This window comes from Lissotriton helveticus, chromosome 11 (assembly GCF_964261635.1).
Source record: "Lissotriton helveticus chromosome 11, aLisHel1.1, whole genome shotgun sequence".
Classification (NCBI taxonomy): domain Eukaryota; kingdom Metazoa; phylum Chordata; class Amphibia; order Caudata; family Salamandridae; genus Lissotriton; species Lissotriton helveticus.
The window spans coordinates 930,314,355-930,333,474 of NC_136072.1; the positions used below are offsets into that span (position 1 = coordinate 930,314,355).

The 19,120-nt window shown below is 47.0% G+C and overlaps 1 protein-coding gene across 1 annotated transcript in view; it reads left to right on the forward strand.

Annotated features, from left to right (window-relative positions):
- The window catches only part of LOC144791328 (SEC14-like protein 2), a 326,084-nt gene that overhangs the window by 74,679 nt on the left and 232,285 nt on the right, over window positions 1-19,120 (forward strand). Inside the window, exon 3 of the mRNA XM_078666003.1 lies at window positions 1,891-1,934. Within this exon, the coding sequence (XP_078522129.1) occupies window positions 1,891-1,934 (44 nt within the window). The remainder of the gene's footprint in view (window positions 1-1,890; window positions 1,935-19,120) is intronic.

The following is a 19,120-nucleotide window of genomic DNA, read 5'->3' on the forward strand; positions in this document are numbered from 1 at the left end:
AGCTGAGGGCTCCTGGGGATTGTAGTGTCACGTCCCCCCCGCTCTGTGGCTGCACCTCATGGGATACGGCACTTGCGGCGGGGGAGAACGGCACCAGGCAGCAAAAACAGCGAGTCCTCCTTGCAGCCCCGTCACAGGTAAGGGCAATGCAAACCCGAGTGTTCCGTGGCTCAGGGAAAGTTTTCCAGCCTCCGTCAGGTCTCCGCGTTCAATTAAAGCAACCTGCCTGCCAGTACAGGCGACGCCCTTTTCAAGCGCCTCCGGGCGCGTATACGGGCGTTGCCAGCTGAGGGCTCCTGGGGATTGTAGTGTCACGTCCCCCCCGCTCTGTGGCTGCGCCTGATGGGATACGGCGCTTGCGGCGGGGGAGAACGGCACCAGGCAGCAAAAACAGCGTGTCCTCCTTGCAGCCCCGTCACAGGTAAGGGCAATGCAAACCCGAGTGTTCCGTGGCTCAGGGAAAGTTTTCCAGCCTCCGTCAGGTCTCCGCGTTCAATTAAAGCAACATAGTATCTTTGCTGATATCCATGGATACTAAGGGCCCGATGTAGGTAAATCTAATTTACCACTTCTAAAATACCGAATCATACCGATTCGGTATTTAAGAAGTGGTAAATTAGAGGGGGGGAAATGTAGGTAATTCTGATTCGGTAAATACCGAATCTGTAAGATTCGGTATTTACCGATTCTGTAAATACCGAATCGGTACCCCCCATTGATTCCTATGGGCCTTGAAGCCCATAGGAATCAATGTGGAATACCGAATGGGTATTTACCGATTCGGTAATTACCTATTCTTGCAAGGGTGCAGGGGGTGTCACTTTGACACCCTCTGGCACCCCAATTACAGGCTTGTGTGCCTTAGGGCATGTCTGTGTGCCACATGGCACAGGTGTGCATGCACAGATGTGCATGCCCACCTGGATTCGGTATTTCACCACCCAATTGGATTGGGTGGTAAAATACCGACTCCTAAAGGCCTGTGGGACTCAGAAGAGTCCCACCTACATCTGGAAGGTACTGAATCGGTAAAAATACCGATTCGGTATTTTACAGATTCTGTAAATTTACCGATTCAGTAAATTTACAGAATCTGTAAAATCTGGCCCCCTACATCTCAAGATGCCAAGTACCGGCCGTTTCCGACCGGTATTTGCCACCTACATCGGGCCCCAAATATCGCAGATTCCCTTTAGAGTCATCAAAGATTCCTTTGCCTGAGAACTAGTTTTACATGCAAGAAACCTTTCCTTCTTCCTTGCTCTGGCTGGGCCGACAGCCAGTGTGATATTCAAGCTGCATAATGGTGCCACTGTCTGTGGCCAGTGAGTACCCCAGTGCCATCCAAGCCATGTACTCCAGGTGTGTCCAAATCCTTCCAGGGTGTATGCTGTTTGTCTACCACGTTCACAATCAGGCCATGTATTGTCAACACCCCGTTGGGCATAGCATCCACAAGATAACTAAAGTTAACACCTATTAGGGTTGGGAGGTGTTTTTTGGGGTTAAAATGTGATGCAGCCAACACTATGTGGATGGTGTTGATGGTGTTATTTCGTGCCAGTTACTGCACCTAACTGTAGTTGCGTGGTGTTTGGAAGCTGTTCTTATGGGCACAATTAACCACATAACTGTAGGCGATTTGCTCATAAATGGTACAATCTTCTATGGGTCACACATTGTCTAGTCACCCTAGCCCTGGGCTTGCTGCCAGACCGAGGTAGCATGAAGCGTGGGATTTAATCATGATTGCGGGTTGGCAAAGAGTATATAATGGCTAATAAACTGGAAGTGAGGGTAACTGAAGGTGGATGTTTCATTGGAATTGACCCGTCTAAAGTCTCACAAGCTGCTGTTCTCCCCCAGTTAATCTCTATTCTTATATTTCAGCCAGAAACTTTGATCTGCAGAAATCTGAGGCCATGCTGCGCAAGGTGAGATCCTATAAGTATGGGAAACGTACTCTAGTATGTACAGTGTTTCTTTCAATGCAAGTCAGAGTTCATTTATATTTCTCCGAATGTAATACAAGATCCAAGGATATTCGCCACCTGTACACCGCTAATTCAAGGAATCATGTATTCTTTCATTACTTCAAGCGATAAAATCCAACCAACTAATACATTTAGTTCCAAATAACTTTTTCAAGGTTGAAATATAATCGAAGAAAATTAAAATCAAATAAATACAAGGATTTTTTCTTTTCTTTGAACTTTCTGATATCTTAATGGAATCTATGAATACAGTTCACCTTTTTCAGATCCACTTCTGTTTCACTTTTTTTTAGGTCGAGCCTACTGCAGCACATGCGCTGTTTGCTCGACATTTAGTAAAGGGTCAAAAAAAGTGCTACCTACCAGAGTTTTGCTGGCCTGAAGCTTGAGTGCACGTGCGCATGCACGCACGGAACACCCATCTGTCTCCTCCGTCACGGGTCATTAAGTTGCTTTACCCTCTGCCTCCGTCCGATCACTTTAACTTTCGTGGCTTGGCTTGTTTATACTGCTAGGGTGATGGAAAGCTCCTTATTTTTGCCCTTTGAAAAGCTTGCAATGTCCTTGTTTCCCTTGCCTTTACAAAGTTTGTGTTTGCATTTTGAAATAACTGTCATTTTATTGCGAAATAATGTCCCTCTCAGCCAAACTCCCGTCCCCTTTTCCCCTCTGTTGCAGGGTTTCTGTACTCACACAGAACTGTGCACAGAGGAGTGGAACCTCGGCAAATTAGGATGTCCCAAAACTTACCTTAGCAACCAACTCACCCCTTACCGAGCTAGCTACAGTGTCTCATTGGACATATCAAACACCCAATGTTTAGACAAACCAGAACATGAACTTACAGTACCTCAGGGTACGTGGGACTCATGAACACTCTTTCGTTATATTATCATTACAAACCAGATCATGGAGTAAAGAAGACACATGTGCATTTGAAATGTTTATTTACTAATGCCGTCTTCTCAGGCGCAGTATCTTTGATAATACAAGTATACTTATTATCAGTAGCAAAATTATCAGCATAGTTACTAAGACATAAAAAGCGAATGGTGACAGCATGTTAACATGCTGTAATGAATAAGAGTTAACAACACTTATATCTCACCCTCCCTAACACATATATTATATTATTATCTAAGAAGGTCTCTTTGGGTTGTTTTAGGGCGGGCCCATACCTTAGTGTCCTAGCATGAAGGAATCACATCAGCATACACCAGCTCTCTCTGCATGTGCACCGCATCAAGTGTGTTAACAATTCTCGTGCAAAGCAATATCAATCCCGCCTCAAGCCCAAGTTGGCAAAGGCTGCACTTGTGTTATGACTATGAAGGCGTGGAGATCAGACCTCATAACAATTCCATATCGTGTTGCTCCTGAAACTTCAGCACTCTCCGTGCAGACATGGTTTATTAAACAAGACTGATATCAGAGCAATAACATATTATTCTCACATACACCACGGCAAACCACTAGGTTGAAAGCTAAGTCAACAATTAAGGGTCGTGTGCAGAAGTTGCAAGAAAGGAAAAATGGCGTTTAAATCTGAAATGTACCTATGCTAACTTAACACGATATAAGGATATATAGGAGCTATACAACACCCCCCCATGATCCGAGAACGGACTAAATAAGGTAACAGAAGTGCCATCACATGAGAGCAGAATCCATTCATAAACGAGCATGAATAAAAATTCAATTATAAAAACTAATGCTAAAAAATAGCCCACAAATATAATGTGGCTCAAGCCAATAGGCAAGCAAAAATAAAATGTCTTGACCAAAAGTCAATAAAATCAAGGAAATGCTATCAATCAGCATGTCAATTTGAGGCAGTGTCTATGATAAGACTGTATATGAAAAGTAAGCTGCAACAGCCTCCAGGAGGAAGTCACTGTCCTCATCCGAAAACAGTTCAGCCATCCAATTTAAAAGATGAAAGGAACATACGTGAACTTCCAGCACCGGATCCTCTATAACCATCAGAGGACAGCTCGGTGGGTTCTCAAGAAAACTTAGTTCCAAGAAATTTTGCGCTGCCGACAACACATCCCAGGGACCCATTAGTCCATGTGCCACCGCCAAGGCCATAATCCTTTCGTCAGAACAAACCAACTCGTGAGCAATGATAGGACTCATCAGTTGATCAAAATCGACGTCAGAAGATGCTGGTCCGCAGAGACACAAATCAATGGCCCAAAGGAAATCGCAGGTCAGACAGCGAAATACAGGCTGGACACAGGTGAAATAGGAGAACCGAAAAGATAATCCAAACGCCGTGCTTAGAGTCGCTAACGGCAGTGTGCCATAGTAATCAAGCATGCGGTTGCGAAACCGCGTCAGTAGTAGCTGTTCGTGGTCTTGCACAGGAAGGGCATCCATATTTAAAAAGGCAGAAAACCACCAATGCGCCAGCCGCTAATGCAAGCAAAAACGGGAACCCTCCAAATAAGGATGAAAAAATAGAATGGAAGAAGGCAGGGATGACTCCAAATATCTTCTCAAAGGAAGTCACGAGACCACCGCTAACAACTTTAAAAAAATGTGCTAGGCCCGTTGTGGAGGATGCGTTAAAGATAGAACGGACCATGGCTCCGAAATGCAAAGGCAAATCAGTGTTTAATAGAGCCTGAACCTCCGTACGGGTGTTAGCAATGTGAAGCACGAAAGTTTCACGGGCCGAGCTCAAGGCCACCTCTTTCTGGGACAATAGAGCTCTTATTCTAGCCATGCCGCTGAATTCTGCTCCCAAGGTCGGTATCTGTGGCCAAATGGAAGACTCCCTATGTTCACGTGTGGGAGGATAAAGAACATTTCTGCAGCAAATAACTCGCTCACTAACCGTTACTATGAAAGCTATACCTTTAATTAAACCACAGCAGTTTTCATTATTGAGCATTAAATAACTACCATTCTCTAACAATTTAAACGTGGGGATGATAGCAGGAACTGGCGTGCCCTGTAAAACGCAAGCCATATTCGGTCGGTCCTTGTTACATGAACCGTGTAACTGTATGTGTCTGCACATTAAAGAATGATCCGGCGTCTCAGTACACTCATCCCCTGTTAGATAAACCTCTTGTTCATCCTTGAAACATCTGTATGTGTATGGGAGTGACCAGACTTCATGAAGAAAACCGCTACCTAAGGGTTCAAAACGACCTATTGGCACATACTTCATACAATTTGAAAACTTATATAAAGCAAAAGGCAGCGTTATTAAACCGTGGATAAGCCACGTAGCAGCAGTGGCTTCTGCCACAGAAAAAGGTAAAGATTCCAACCTTTCAATATGGAGCATAGAAAAGGAAGCATCACGCATTGAAAGCAAGCGTTGTTTGTCTGTCAAATTAAACGGTGCAAATAAAGAAGAAACATTCATGTATCCCCAGGGAACTTTACCCATTTTCAGAGTCTGAAGTGTCCATGCAAACTGTATGATTGAACGTAATTGATTTTGACCATGGTATAATACAGATACTTCATCATGTACAATATCAACAACAGACGACACAATATTATCTAATGTGTAAATTCTAGAGGAAAGCACGTTAATGCTATTGTCAACAACTGCAAGAACTTTCTCAAGATTTGCCTGATCAATAGCCCTAAGGCGTGAAGCAGCCTCAATCTGTGAGAGTTTCCAAATTTCATTGTAAACACCATATAACCAACGTTTCGACCTGCCACTAGCTGGGCCCTTAATGAAATCATTCAAATCCACGTCTGCATTCAGTTTGGAAAGGTGATACTTAACCGCAGGTAAAGTTGAATGTTTCAGCCAAGCTTGACACAACTTGCCCACTGAGTAAGAGGTGACAGTATGACTCAAATCAAAACGGGGATCAGATCTAACAGTCTTAAAACCGTCAGTTATATTTAAAAATCTCTTTTGGCAAGAATCAGCACTACGGTGCCAAAGCAGCCAACCCTTGGGATTCATACTGGAAATGTTAAAGGAGGAATTCAGAAGCAGAGCCTGTATATCTCTAATGGACAATTTAGTAAAATTACTCCAATTCTCATATTCCTCCAACTCCGGGAAAGACGGGGTGTTTAACCTTTTAGATGTAGCCAATCCAAAGCATGTGGTCTGGGAAATGGTTTCATTTAAAAACCACATATGATTTGGGATGAGACATGCACGGTGCAAAGCCTCAGTGCCTTGTACCTGCCAGGCCCTTGAGCCCCAAACTGATTTAAGGTCTATGGTATCCTTCCATAACTCATACCCTCCAGTAACTAATTGATCCAGGAAGGCCTTTGAATATAACAATTTTGTATTTGTAAGTCGAACCTTGGACAGTGGCTGTTTGTGAAATTTAAAATAAAAGGACTCGGGATTGGACTGATTAAAGTCAGTGAAATAAGTATACTTTTTAAGAAACGTTTCTGAACTCCCTTGTGTTGGTGCTGGGCAATGTTCCCACTGAGTAAAATTAACCGCATCCCTTCGGGAAGATGTCTTGTGTAAGAAGTGATTGCCATAATGTTGGTAACAGAACAATTCACCATAATTAGCAGATTCTAAATATAAATCCTCAGCATCAAAAGCAGCATAATATTTCAAATCAGAAAACAAACTTTCCACAGCATTAACATCCCAATCATCAGAACGAATGTTTTGTTTCACCACATCCCCCATATTAACTCTTAGTACATTAGGGACATTAACGACTTCCGTTGGGCCATGAATCTGAAAACGAACTGCATCCCACGCGATTCCATCCAGAACAGGCCACGCTGTGATGTTAACCAAAGTCAAGTCTCTTTTTAATCTGTGTGTAGAATGTGAAGAGGAAAGTGGGGCCAAAGTTCCATTCAAATGAGTAATGCAAGTTCTCTCCTCGACATAGTGTCCATTCATAATCCGAAAAAAATAAAACACAAAACCAATTGACATAAAAAGGTAAACTGAAAAAAGGACCAGCCAAATGTATATCCAAGGAGGTATCAAAAAATGTTTTTTAAACAGGCTAGCATATACTGCAATTTTAGAGGGTTTTTTCGAGGCAAGGGAAGTAGAGTCAAATGAAAATCTGGATTCCGTGGCTAAACGAGCTTGCAGGTCAGGCATGGACAAATCAGTGGGGTATGTATAGTCTGTCTCATCAAGGTTAGTTCCTGGTAAATTATTCAATAATGGACTGGAAACAGCAGGTAATTCGATGGCCACCTCAGGTTCATTATTAGAAGCAGTGGGCATAATTGAATTTCTCACAATGGAAGGACAGGAAACAGCCGGTGTCATGCTAAGAAGAATCGGCCACTCTGTGTATCTTGACATTGTCAATAGAAATAAACCTGTTTTCCTTACGACCTGGAAGTGGTGGTAAAATGACTGTTCTTGTGCCCTTCACTCCAAGCACTGGGACCGGAGCTCGATATGAGGGACCAAACTCTTTCTTGTTGTCGATCTTCTCTCGAACCAGTTCTCCAACTTGGGGTAGCCAGCCAACTACCGGGATCTGCAACGCATCATCCGATGTGGAGGGCAAATGTTCCTTTGCAAGAGTGTCTCTCGTCTTTTGTAGATTCTGTAAAACATTGCAATGTTCATCTGCGTCAAAGGAAGTGGCGCGAACCACCGAGTCTAGACCGTCAAGGTCAGGGACGAACATCTTGATGCCAAAGAGCATTTCGTATGGGGTCCGCCCACCCAGAGACCTTCTAGGGAGATTATTAAGAGCACGCTGCACGCCATAGAGGTGAGCCAGCCAGTTTCTGCCAGTGCCTATAACTCGGGCTGTCAAAGATTGCTTTAAATCACGGTTCATTCGTTCAACTACACTATTACCCTCAGGTCTGTAGGGTGACGAAAACTTGACTTGGACCCCCATCGAAGTCATGGCATCCTTATACGCCTTAGAGGCGAAAGCCGGACCCTGATCCGAATGGAAGGTACCACAGGCAAAAATCCCTATAAAGATACGCAAATCTCTGATGACAGTCCGGGAATCAGCGCTGCGATGTGGCCATACCCACACAAAGCGTGTGCATGAGTCAACTGCTACTAAGATGTATTTATACGCAGTATCAGATGAAAATGGACCGCAGTGATCTAAATAAACACAGCCTAGCGGTTTATTAGAAATGTACAACTGAGTCTGAGGCGGACGCGTAGCAGTTGAAGGTTTAATCTGCTGGCATATGTCACAAAGAAGGACATAATCACGCGTCTGTTTGTACAGTCCCCGCCACCAGAAACGTAATTGTAATTGAGTTACAGTGGCCGAGACGCCCGCATGCGCAGACGCCACACCTTCATGAGCCGCTGTAATCAAGTCTGCTCTGCGATCCGAGTTGGGAATCAGCCGTTCCCCAACATCAGGAATTGTCACAAAAGGAACCTTTTCGGGACTTAAGTGGTATTTATACTTCGAAGGGAATCCCGAAGGATGTTTACTTCCCTTCTCAGAGGCAGCAATCGCTGCCAAGATGTCGCTATCAATCTTGGTTTTAGACCTAGTAACTGCTGCAACTAAGTATGTAGATACTGCTGATTTCGCCGCTTCATCAGCAAGCGAGTTGCCAACAGCGTGAACTCCTACGCGCTGATGACCGAGAGTATGAATCACATAAACGAGTGGCAACATAGCCTTAAGCTCTGCCACTCGAACCCAGATCATTTTATGTTTTATTGTGCTACCCTTGGAATCATGAAAATCATTTTGAATCCAAAAGAACAAGTTTTCATTGTAAGACTGGACACAGTAGTAAGAATCACTTACAATTAGAGTAGTAACACTTGGATCTGCGTACTCCAAAGCTAGTAAGAGAGCACGAAGCTCTGCCAATTGTGCGGTGCAATCGCCCAGGGGCAACGTGTGTACCTCCCTGGAAATGAACTCATCATTCAACATAGCACCGACCACAATGGCGCATGCGGAAACGTAGGCATGTTTAGAGCCATGCGCAACCTGCGCCGACCCATCAGTGTAAATGATGCAATGGAAGTCCTCCAAAGGTCGCATCGCCAGAGGAGCAGGGTGAACGAATTCATACTGCAAGTACTCCTGCGACCGTAAGGAAGCGTCAAAAATAAACATGACATCCGTGGATGACAATGACGCAGCCCACTGAATCCACCGAGGGTGCAAAGCCTTTGAATTTGGTACACTTGCTTTTGTGACTGCCTCCAAATGAGGACAGGGTGTTACCACTAGCATGCGTTTCCCCTGTGACAGAGCTCGTTCCTTTAGAATAGCCATCTGTACAGCAGTTAAAACCTTTTCTATGGTGGGAAACCGCATCTCAGCCGAAGTGTACAAGTGTGACTTGTAAGCAATAGGTACCGTGTCACCTTCATTAAAAGTGAGGTACGTGAAACCCACCGTCCCAGGAATTATTCTTATGACCAGGTTGGTGTGGCTATCACGAGTCAGTCAATATTTACAAGCGAGCAAATCAGCCTGCAAGGATTGCAAAATGGCTGAATGCTCAGGCAGCCAGCATGATTTAGAGAAAGTCGGTTGTATCAAAGCATACAAAGGCTTGATACGCTGGGCATATTCCGGAATGTAAGTTCTGCCGAAATTCAAAAAGCCCAGTAAGGATTGTAATTTTTTCAGTGTTGTTGGTGCGCGCAATTGTGCGCACTTCTCCAAGAAGTGAGGAGCCAAACCTCTACCTTCATTGTTGAGCTCATAGCCCAAAAACAACACTGTGTGTTCAGCAATGTGCGATTTTGCAAAGTTGAATTTGTAACCCATGTCTGCGAAGTTGCAAACAAGAGAATTTACACGACACAGATGCTCCCAAATATCGTCGTCTGTGAGATATATGTCATCCACATACGAAAAAGCATCAGGGTCGAGTGCCTCCAGAATAGAGACAATTCGAGCGGTAAATACACCAGGACTATTCTTGTAGCCCATTGGAAGACGCCGGAATTGCTTTTGGACTCCAGCGCTTGTAAAACTGGTCCATTGGGAGCTAAAGCTGTCCAATCTGTGGGCATAAAAACCATTGGATATGTCAAGCGTTGTCTTGAAACGCTTACGCACGAGACTATCCACTAGGGCAGAGCCGTGGGTATTCTGTACAGCACAGTTACGGCAATGCGAGTTTAAATGCCGGTAATCCAAAACCAAACGATATGATCCGTCAGGTTTATTCACAGTAAAAAGGGGATTATTCATCGGTGACACACACGTTTCAATAACTCCCTGATATTCCAATTGTTCAAGGATTTCCGCGACGGAAGATTTTGCTTCACGCCGAATGGGATATTGAGGTTGAGGCTGCGGCTGAGACCGCAACGGAATTTCGTGGCAAGGCGACAATTTATCCCAACCACATTGGTTACGGTACAGAGCCGGCGCGAGAGCCCGAGCCCACTCTTCTGCAAAATGCTGCGCATGCTCTTTCGAGACAGTGTTCGCGAAACTGGGTAGGATTACCTCCTCCCCTCGCGGCGCCGCGAGCACAAAAGGTGGGGGCCAGTCAGCCTCCGAAAGTAAAATATCATATGTAGAAGACAGATTCTCCCAAAATACACCTTTAACGGTACGCTGTATGTCACCTTCAATTAACAGGACAATTTCATATAGTCTTTCAGGGGGAGCAAGTCTCGTATCCGCTGTTTCTATCACAACGTAGACATCAGTCGCTGTCACCCTCAGTAGTGGACGCAGCGCCTCTCTGACTATGGTTATCTCCGCCGCGCTGTCCAGCAAGGTCAGAGCCCACGTCAGATTCCGAAGCCGCGTTCTCACTATCTGTGGCATATCGATGCGCTGTTAAGGCTGCGACTTTCTTTTTCGCAAACTGCGGACGCCTAGGCGTAGAATCCTCCTGCTTCACTGCGCCGTCCGTCTGGCGGGACTGGCCACGTCCTTGTTGGCCACCACGTCCACGTCCACCCCCTCCTCCTCCACCGGTCTTCTGGGCCGATGTGTCCTGAAAGGAACGAGGAGAGCGTTGATCAGAACCCTGAAAACGATCAGGCGATTTAATCATCGCGCGGTCGCGCAAATCATAAACTTTTTCGGGTGGCGCAGGAGCTTGTATTGCAGGAAAAGTACCCTGAGTCTGCGTTGTCTGCTTCCCCTGTGTCTGTTTTTTAGGCCAATTTTGTTTCTTGGACTTGGGCTGGGCATCTGTCACTGCAGATTGCCCCTGTGGTTGTTTTTTCTCCTTCACTGGAAAATATTTCAGACCTCTACTTGTGCGGCCAATCGTTTTATAAGCGGCCACCACAATCTTTGCTAACTGGCGGGGTTTGTCGGCATCGGGCAGAGCAGCCAAAGCATTCGACACCTGAAAGTTAACTGCATCTCCTTTAACATTGGAGAGAATGAGATCACTTACAATCTCAAAAGAACCACACAGGCGCATACCCAATTCAACCGCTGCCTCTGGACCGTGATCATTCTGAACACGTCTAACGATTTCAGGCAGGGCAGTCATAGACGGGGTGCCGAAGCACCTTGTATAAACTGCCGCAAATGTTTTTCCCCAGCTGTCACAGTCAGCAAGTTCAGGAGTAATATCCTTCGGTAGAGTAATCGTCAACATTCTATGTTTATCAGCAGGAGTAGAATTCGGAAAAACCGCCTCCAGTTGATCAAACTTCTCTGCTAGCCAGAATGGGAAGTCATCGTTGTCAACAGGACGCGCACCAAAAACCGAATTTACCATCACTGGATTGAGATGCATTCCGCCTCGTTCCATGGGAGCGGCCGCACCCCCCTGGGGACCACCAGGAAGATGTCGACCGATGTATTGCACTAAAGCACGAATCACGGAAATGGAAACTACATGTAGCCTGCGAATTTCTGCCAGGGTACAAGCCCCGTGATTCGGGTGCGGGGTAAAGCCACCCAACGCAGGCCAATTAGTACCTGGAATTGAGAGTGGACCTAACCTCGCAGGGGACAAAGAGTGGGGGAGGGCGCCATCAAACCAAACTCGATGCTGCCAATGATCAATAGGTATTTCCAATGCCCTGTATGGCGTATATTCAGCCGGGACATCCGAGGCGGTGTAGGAGTGGAACAAACCAGAATTAGCGTCCACAGCCGGAAACGTAACCCAAGAGTAAAACAACTCGTAAGGAAACGCCGGATCTGCACTTACCACGAAAATCACAGCCATCCCATCTACTGGGACTTGGTACGTCTGAAGATGGTTGCGTACCGCTACGCGACTATGCTGTGCAATAGCCACCGCTGCCGCCATTACAGAATTGGAAACAAGAAAACACAAAGAATACTTTGTAGCACAACTGGGTAGTAATTCAAAGAAACCGTTTAAGTAAGAATCAAGCTTGAATAAAGACCTATTTCAAAAAATAGGTAGGTTTCACCAACACCCCGTTTTCCGGAAACGGATGTGAAGGGGTTAAGGCATGAACGATAAACTACTCGAGTGTCATGATATAAGACCACCGAAACCGTTGGGCGCCATGTTGCAGGGTTTCTGTACTCACACAGAACTGTGCACAGAGGAGTGGAACCTCGGCAAATTAGGATGTCCCAAAACTTACCTTAGCAACCAACTCACCCCTTACCGAGCTAGCTACAGTGTCTCATTGGACATATCAAACACCCAATGTTTAGACAAACCAGAACATGAACTTACAGTACCTCAGGGTACGTGGGACTCATGAACACTCTTTCGTTATATTATCATTACAAACCAGATCATGGAGTAAAGAAGACACATGTGCATTTGAAATGTTTATTTACTAATGCCGTCTTCTCAGGCGCAGTATCTTTGATAATACAAGTATACTTATTATCAGTAGCAAAATTATCAGCATAGTTACTAAGACATAAAAAGCGAATGGTGACAGCATGTTAACATGCTGTAATGAATAAGAGTTAACAACACTTATATCTCACCCTCCCTAACACATATATTATATTATTATCTAAGAAGGTCTCTTTGGGTTGTTTTAGGGCGGGCCCATACCTTAGTGTCCTAGCATGAAGGAATCACATCAGCATACACCAGCTCTCTCTGCATGTGCACCGCATCAAGTGTGTTAACAATTCTCGTGCAAAGCAATATCAATCCCGCCTCAAGCCCAAGTTGGCAAAGGCTGCACTTGTGTTATGACTATGAAGGCGTGGAGATCAGACCTCATAACAATTCCATATCGTGTTGCTCCTGAAACTTCAGCACTCTCCGTGCAGACATGGTTTATTAAACAAGACTGATATCAGAGCAATAACATATTATTCTCACATACACCACGGCAAACCACTAGATTGAAAGCTAAGTCAACAATTAAGGGTCGTGTGCAGAAGTTGCAAGAAAGGAAAAATGGCGTTTAAATCTGAAATGTACCTATGCTAACTTGACACGATATAAGGATATATAGGAGCTATACAACACCTCTTTTTTGAAAGGAAAAATATCCGCCAGGTCCAGCCTCTGTCCCTTGTTGCTAGTGCCAAAGTGAGGCGGCCAATCGTGCCAAAGTGAGGCGATCTGGTTTTTCACAGCCCGAGTCTGCGCCATCTCTTCGACAGATGTGTCAAGCGTGTGAGCAGGTGAGAACGTGCGGGGCCCGTAACTTGTCTCCCGGCGTGATAGCTAGGGCTGGCCTGTGCAAACAACAAACACTCTTCATCTCAGGTGCTTTGAAGGCCCAGGCGTGGCGCTCTCTCTCCCTCCGCTGCCTTTCATGCAGCTTGGCACGGCTCTGCAGCTATAAGGGCATACATACTCCTTGGAAGGGCTGCAGCCCACACGCTGCATGATAAATACTACACATGTCAACTCTGAGACCAGAACACACCAAGGAAGGGTCGATAATAACACTCTGGGTGTCAGTGAGGGTGGAATGGGGCTCACCTCCACCCCTTTGCTTTCTCTAGAGACCCCTATGCTCACACTTTTGAAAAGTGCCAGATGCCAAGCTGCAGGGGCGCTCCTGCGTCACCAGCCCGGACTTGAGGGGCAAGCACTCTGAGGCACAGTAAGCTGGGTGGAGACCTGGGGATTTGTTTTAACACCCCTCCAGCTAATGACATGGGTGGACTGTGGTGCCCAGTACAGGAGCATGTGAGCATTTAGACCAAGGATCATGTGTGTGCAGCAGTGGTGAAAGGAGGTGCAAATACTGAAGATGCTCCTTCTTTTAACTGTCTTGCTCCTTTTCCCCTCTTGTTCTTCCTCCGTTGGGTCAACTCCCTGGTTTTCTTAGGACTTGGCCCTCGTAACTTTTGGACTGGAACTCATGTGTGCTCCGCCATTTTGGGACCCTCTCCTGTTGTCGCTCTTGCCCTGGATGCATCTTGCCATGTTGAGATGGTTTCCATCGATGCCCACGACCTGGGTCCGCCATTTTGTTGATTCTTGTCCTTTCCTTTGGTCCCTTGGATTCCATCCTGCTGACCTTCAGACATTTCACTTACACTGGACTGCCTTATCTCTTTCCCCCCTTCAGGCCCCCCTCTCTCCTCTCACCAATCTCAGCCTCCAACTCTTCTCCCCCACATACCGCTCTCTACCCCAACTGTTTAATTAAAAAAAAATTTATTTCTCTTTTCACTTTGTAAATATGTGATATATACTTGTCCGAATCGCTCGTAAAGTGGAATCCTGAGAAAATCTACTATTTGTATATATATGTATATAGAGATAACTCTAACCACTAGTATATGTAGTAGACGTTTGTACTCACTACCATTCCTATGTGATTCTTAGAGTTTATCCATTTGTATCTCTTCCTTGAGTGACTTTACAACTTGTACATTTGCAATTTTTTCTATTTGTATCTCTTCCCTGTGTGACTTTACAACTTGTACATTTGCAATTTTTTTCCTGTTTGTACCTTTTATGTAACTCATGTAATCCTAAATCCTTATGTATCGCAACTGGTTCTTTTGTAAAGCTCTCTGACACCTTCGGGTTATGTTCGCGCTATAGAAAATCACATTAAATAAATAAATAAGACTCAGGGGCGTCAATAAAAGTGAGCAGCAGGGGGTGTCACTGCAGCGCAGACGTCGGCTCCGTTCACAGTCTCAGCTGAACAGGACTCGGGCATTTTACAGGGCAGCTCCCTGCATGGTTGACCAGCTGCTTGAGGCTTTTATTTCGGGGGCAGATTCAGGCTAAAACTTAATCACATAAACAGTATTTGCATTGTACTATACTCCTGAGGCGGAAGCCGGGAGTCACCTCGTTTTTTTAAAAATTGGATTGTCACTGTATATTATTGTGTTTTTAACCACTTACCCTCTGCCACCATTCCGGTTTCGACAGCGGACTTAGCGCTGTTCGATATCGGGGCTTAACACTCCTCGCCAGCACTTCGCCCAGGCCGCAGGCCACGCCCCCTTATCGGAGGCCACGCCCACCACCAAAAGTCTATATAGTGACGCTGATTGCTAGCGTCACCATTTGCATTGTACTATACTCCTGAGGCGGAAGCCGGGAGTCACCTCGTTTTTTAAAAATTGGATTGTCACTGTATATTATTGTGTTTTTAACCACTTACCCTCTGCCACCATTCCGGTTTCGACAGCGGACTTAGCGCTGTTCGATATCGGAGCTAGACACTCCACGCCAGCACTTCGCCCAGGCCACAGGCCACGCCCCCTTATCGGAGGCCACGCCCAACACCAAAAGTCTACATAGTGACGCTGATTGCTAGCGTCGCCATTTGCATTGTACTATACTCCTGAGGCGGAAGCCGGGAGTCACCTCGTTTTTTAAAAATTGGATTGTCACTGTATATTATTGTGTTTTTACCCACTTACCCTCTGCCACCATTCCGGTTTCGACAGCGGACTTAGCGCTGTTCGATATCGGAGCTAGACACTCCTCGCCAGCACTTCGCCCAGGCCGCAGGCCACGCTCCCTTATCGGAGGCCACGCCCACCACCAAAAGTCTATATAGTGACGCTGATTGCTAGCGTCGCCATTTGCATTGTACCATACTCCTGAGGCGGAAGCCGGGAGTCACCTCGTTTTTTAAAAATTGGATTGTCACTGTATATTATTGTGTTTTTAACCACTTACCCTCTGCCACCATTCCGGTTTCGACAGCGGACTTAGCGCTGTTCGATATCGGAGCTAGACACTCCACGCCAGCACTTCGCCCAGGCCGCAGGCCACGCCCCCTTATCGGAGGCCACACCCACCACCCTCCCTCCTTCTCTCCATAAATCATGTGTCTCCCTCGGATGCGACGTTTGCGTGCCGAAGGCGCGCCAAAGGTAAGCCCGTCTGCGCCCGTCCGCGTCCGAACGGGGCTAGGGGCCGGCCACTCTGCCCACTCCATACAATACTCTTCCACGCAGCTGGCCAGTCTCCAAGGCCCGTGGCCTCTGGATGATACTGCAATAGCACGAATCAACAGGCTAGGTCTGTCCCCCCCACACGCTTCCCCCCATTCCCATCCCTCATCCTCATCACCCGCCATCTGCTCCGGCTTTGTTCCACCAGCTCGTCCCCCCCCACCGCTTTATCTGCCTTTTACCTTAATACCAGATCAGCAGTCAAGCATCACCATGAACTCTTCACTCTATTGGACCTACACACACCCGACCTCTTATTTCTTACAGAGACCTGGTTCTGTGACAGCTCCCTTCGCTCCTTATTAGCCATGCTTCCTGCTTCTTATTATGCTCTTCGAGCCGACCGTCCTCCCGGCAAACCGGGAGGTGGCGTCGCCCTGATTGCCCGCAGAGAAATCATTTTTCAACCTCTAGCTTTCTCTTCCATTGGTTAATCAGACTTTTTAGTGGCCCGTTCACTTTCTCTCAGTACCCCGCTCACTTGTGTCCTTATGTACCGCCCTCCCCCTTCTCCTCAACTCTTTCTTCCGAGCTTCCAAGACCTGGTGGCCACCCTAGTAGTAAATAACTCTTCAATTGTGGTACTAGGGGACTTCAACTTTTGGCCCTCTGACCCGGCCGAATGTTCAACATCAAAACAGTTCTCGGAGTCTCTCCGCTCCCTCAACTTTGTCCCCGCTGTTCACGCCCCAACCCATAGCCAGGGCCACATCCTTGATCAGATCTGGTCCCTCAACTGCCGATAACTTCGCTGTCTATCTCCCCCTGCACTTGGTCCGATCACTTCCTCATCTCTTTTTCCCTATCCCTTAGCCCAGCCCTTAAGCCCTCTTTCGCCAAAAACATCTGGGTGCGTTCATGGAACCGTGTGGATGTGGCCTCCCTGTCTGCCACACTCTCCGCATCTAGCCCGGATCTCCACGGGCTGTCATCTCTCGGACAAGCGGATTCCATCAACGCATGGTTGCGAGTAGGTTGCGACTTAGTCGCCCCATTAAGGCGGATATCATCTAGGCGCTCTAACGACGCAAATCGCTGGTTCAATGAGGAACTGAGGTTCAAAAACTTAACGTCCGCCGGGCGGAACGCTCCTGGCGGCGAGACTACTGCCCGATCCTTAGAAACTAGTACATCACCCTCTCGGCCTTGTACAAAAAATCTATCTTGGCAACCAAGAAGGCCTACTTCTCTTCCAAAATCTAAACCGCCGAAAATCGGCCCAGAGAAATCTTCGCTATTGTGCACGACCTTGCATACTCCGACAGGGCCACACTCAAACCCTCCCCCTCCCAGCACCTTTGTGACTCCCTCAACTCTTTCTTTCTAGATAAAATTGCCACTATCAAAGCTAATATCCCCCCCTCCCCCTCCTTCGTTAGCCCCCAGTGTCCCCCAGTCGCAGCACGCCTCGACTCCATCCCTCTTCTCACAGAAGATTCCTTCCTCTCTCTTCTGCCTTTGGTTAAGTCTGGTTCCCCTCTAGACCCCTGCCCAGCACACATCCTGAAACAGATCTACTCTGCCTGTGTCTTGCCACCCCTCACCCTTCTTAATAGCTCACTTTCACAGGGCATTGTCATTTCACCTCTTAAATCGGCCGTCATCCTACCCATCCTAAAAAAACCTGGCGCTGACCCCTCGGTTCCTATTAACTATCGCCCCATCTCACTCTTACCCTTTTTGGCGAAGGTACTGGAATGCCATGTAACCAGAACACTGAGTACCTTCGTGGAGGAGAACAGGGTTTTAGCCCCCAGGCAGGCTGGGTTCCGCCCCGCACACTCCACGGAGTCCGTAGTATTATCGGTCCTTGACAACCTCAGAGAGGGTATGGACACCAACCATCCTCAGGCCCTGGTCCTCCTCGATCTCTCCGCCGCTTTTGACACGGTTGATCATGCCATCTTACTTTCCCGTGTCAGAGCGGCGGGAATTGAAGGCTCGGCCTTGGTCTGGCTGTCCTCCTTCCTGCGCGACCACACCCAAGCAGTGCGATTGGGTGACTATTCGGCGGACTTCCATGCGGTTCAATGCAGGGTTCCCCAGGGTTCCTCCCTTTCCCCTCTGCTAATTAATTTGTATATCGCCCCTCATCTTCGCCCTTCAACAGCTGGAGGTCTCCGTCTACAACTATGCGGATGACCTCCAGCTTATTTTTTCCCTATCTTCTTCCCCCGAGTCCATATCCAATTTCCACTCTGTCATGACCTTCATCCAGAACTGGATGAATCACAACCACCTGAAGCTAAACCCCGATAAAACGGAGTTGGTGCTGACAGGTGGTTGTCCCAGTCCTTGGTCTTCTCTCTTCTGGCCCCCCTCCTTAGGTCCCCCCCCGACCCATCTTCCTCTGTAAAAACTCTTGGATTCAAACTCAATGACCAACTCTCCCTTCATTCCCAAGTCAGCTCTGTTGTGTCCTCATCCTTTCCCTCCGTACTATCCGCAAAGTCTCTCGTTTTTTTTCTCCCTCCGCACTCAAACTCATAGTCCTGGCGACGGTTACCTCCCGCCTGGATTACGGCAATGCCCTCTACTGTGGCATGCCCGCGTACAACGTGAGACGTCTCCAGCTGGTCCAGAACCAGGCGGCCCGCCTGGTATTTAATTTGTCCAAATCACACCACGTCACGCCCCTCCTCAAGTCCCTACACTGGCTCCCCATACAGGAACGAGCCCAGTTCAAGCTGGGCTGCATCATCTTCAATGCCCGGTCCGGCTCAGCCACTGCTTTTATCACTTCCGAAATTCATTCCTATGTTACTCCCAGGGAGCTACGCTCATCCACCCAACAACTGCTCGTAGTTCCCCGCTTTAAACGCAAAAAATGGGGAGGCTCCAAATTCTCCACACTTGCTCCTGCATTCT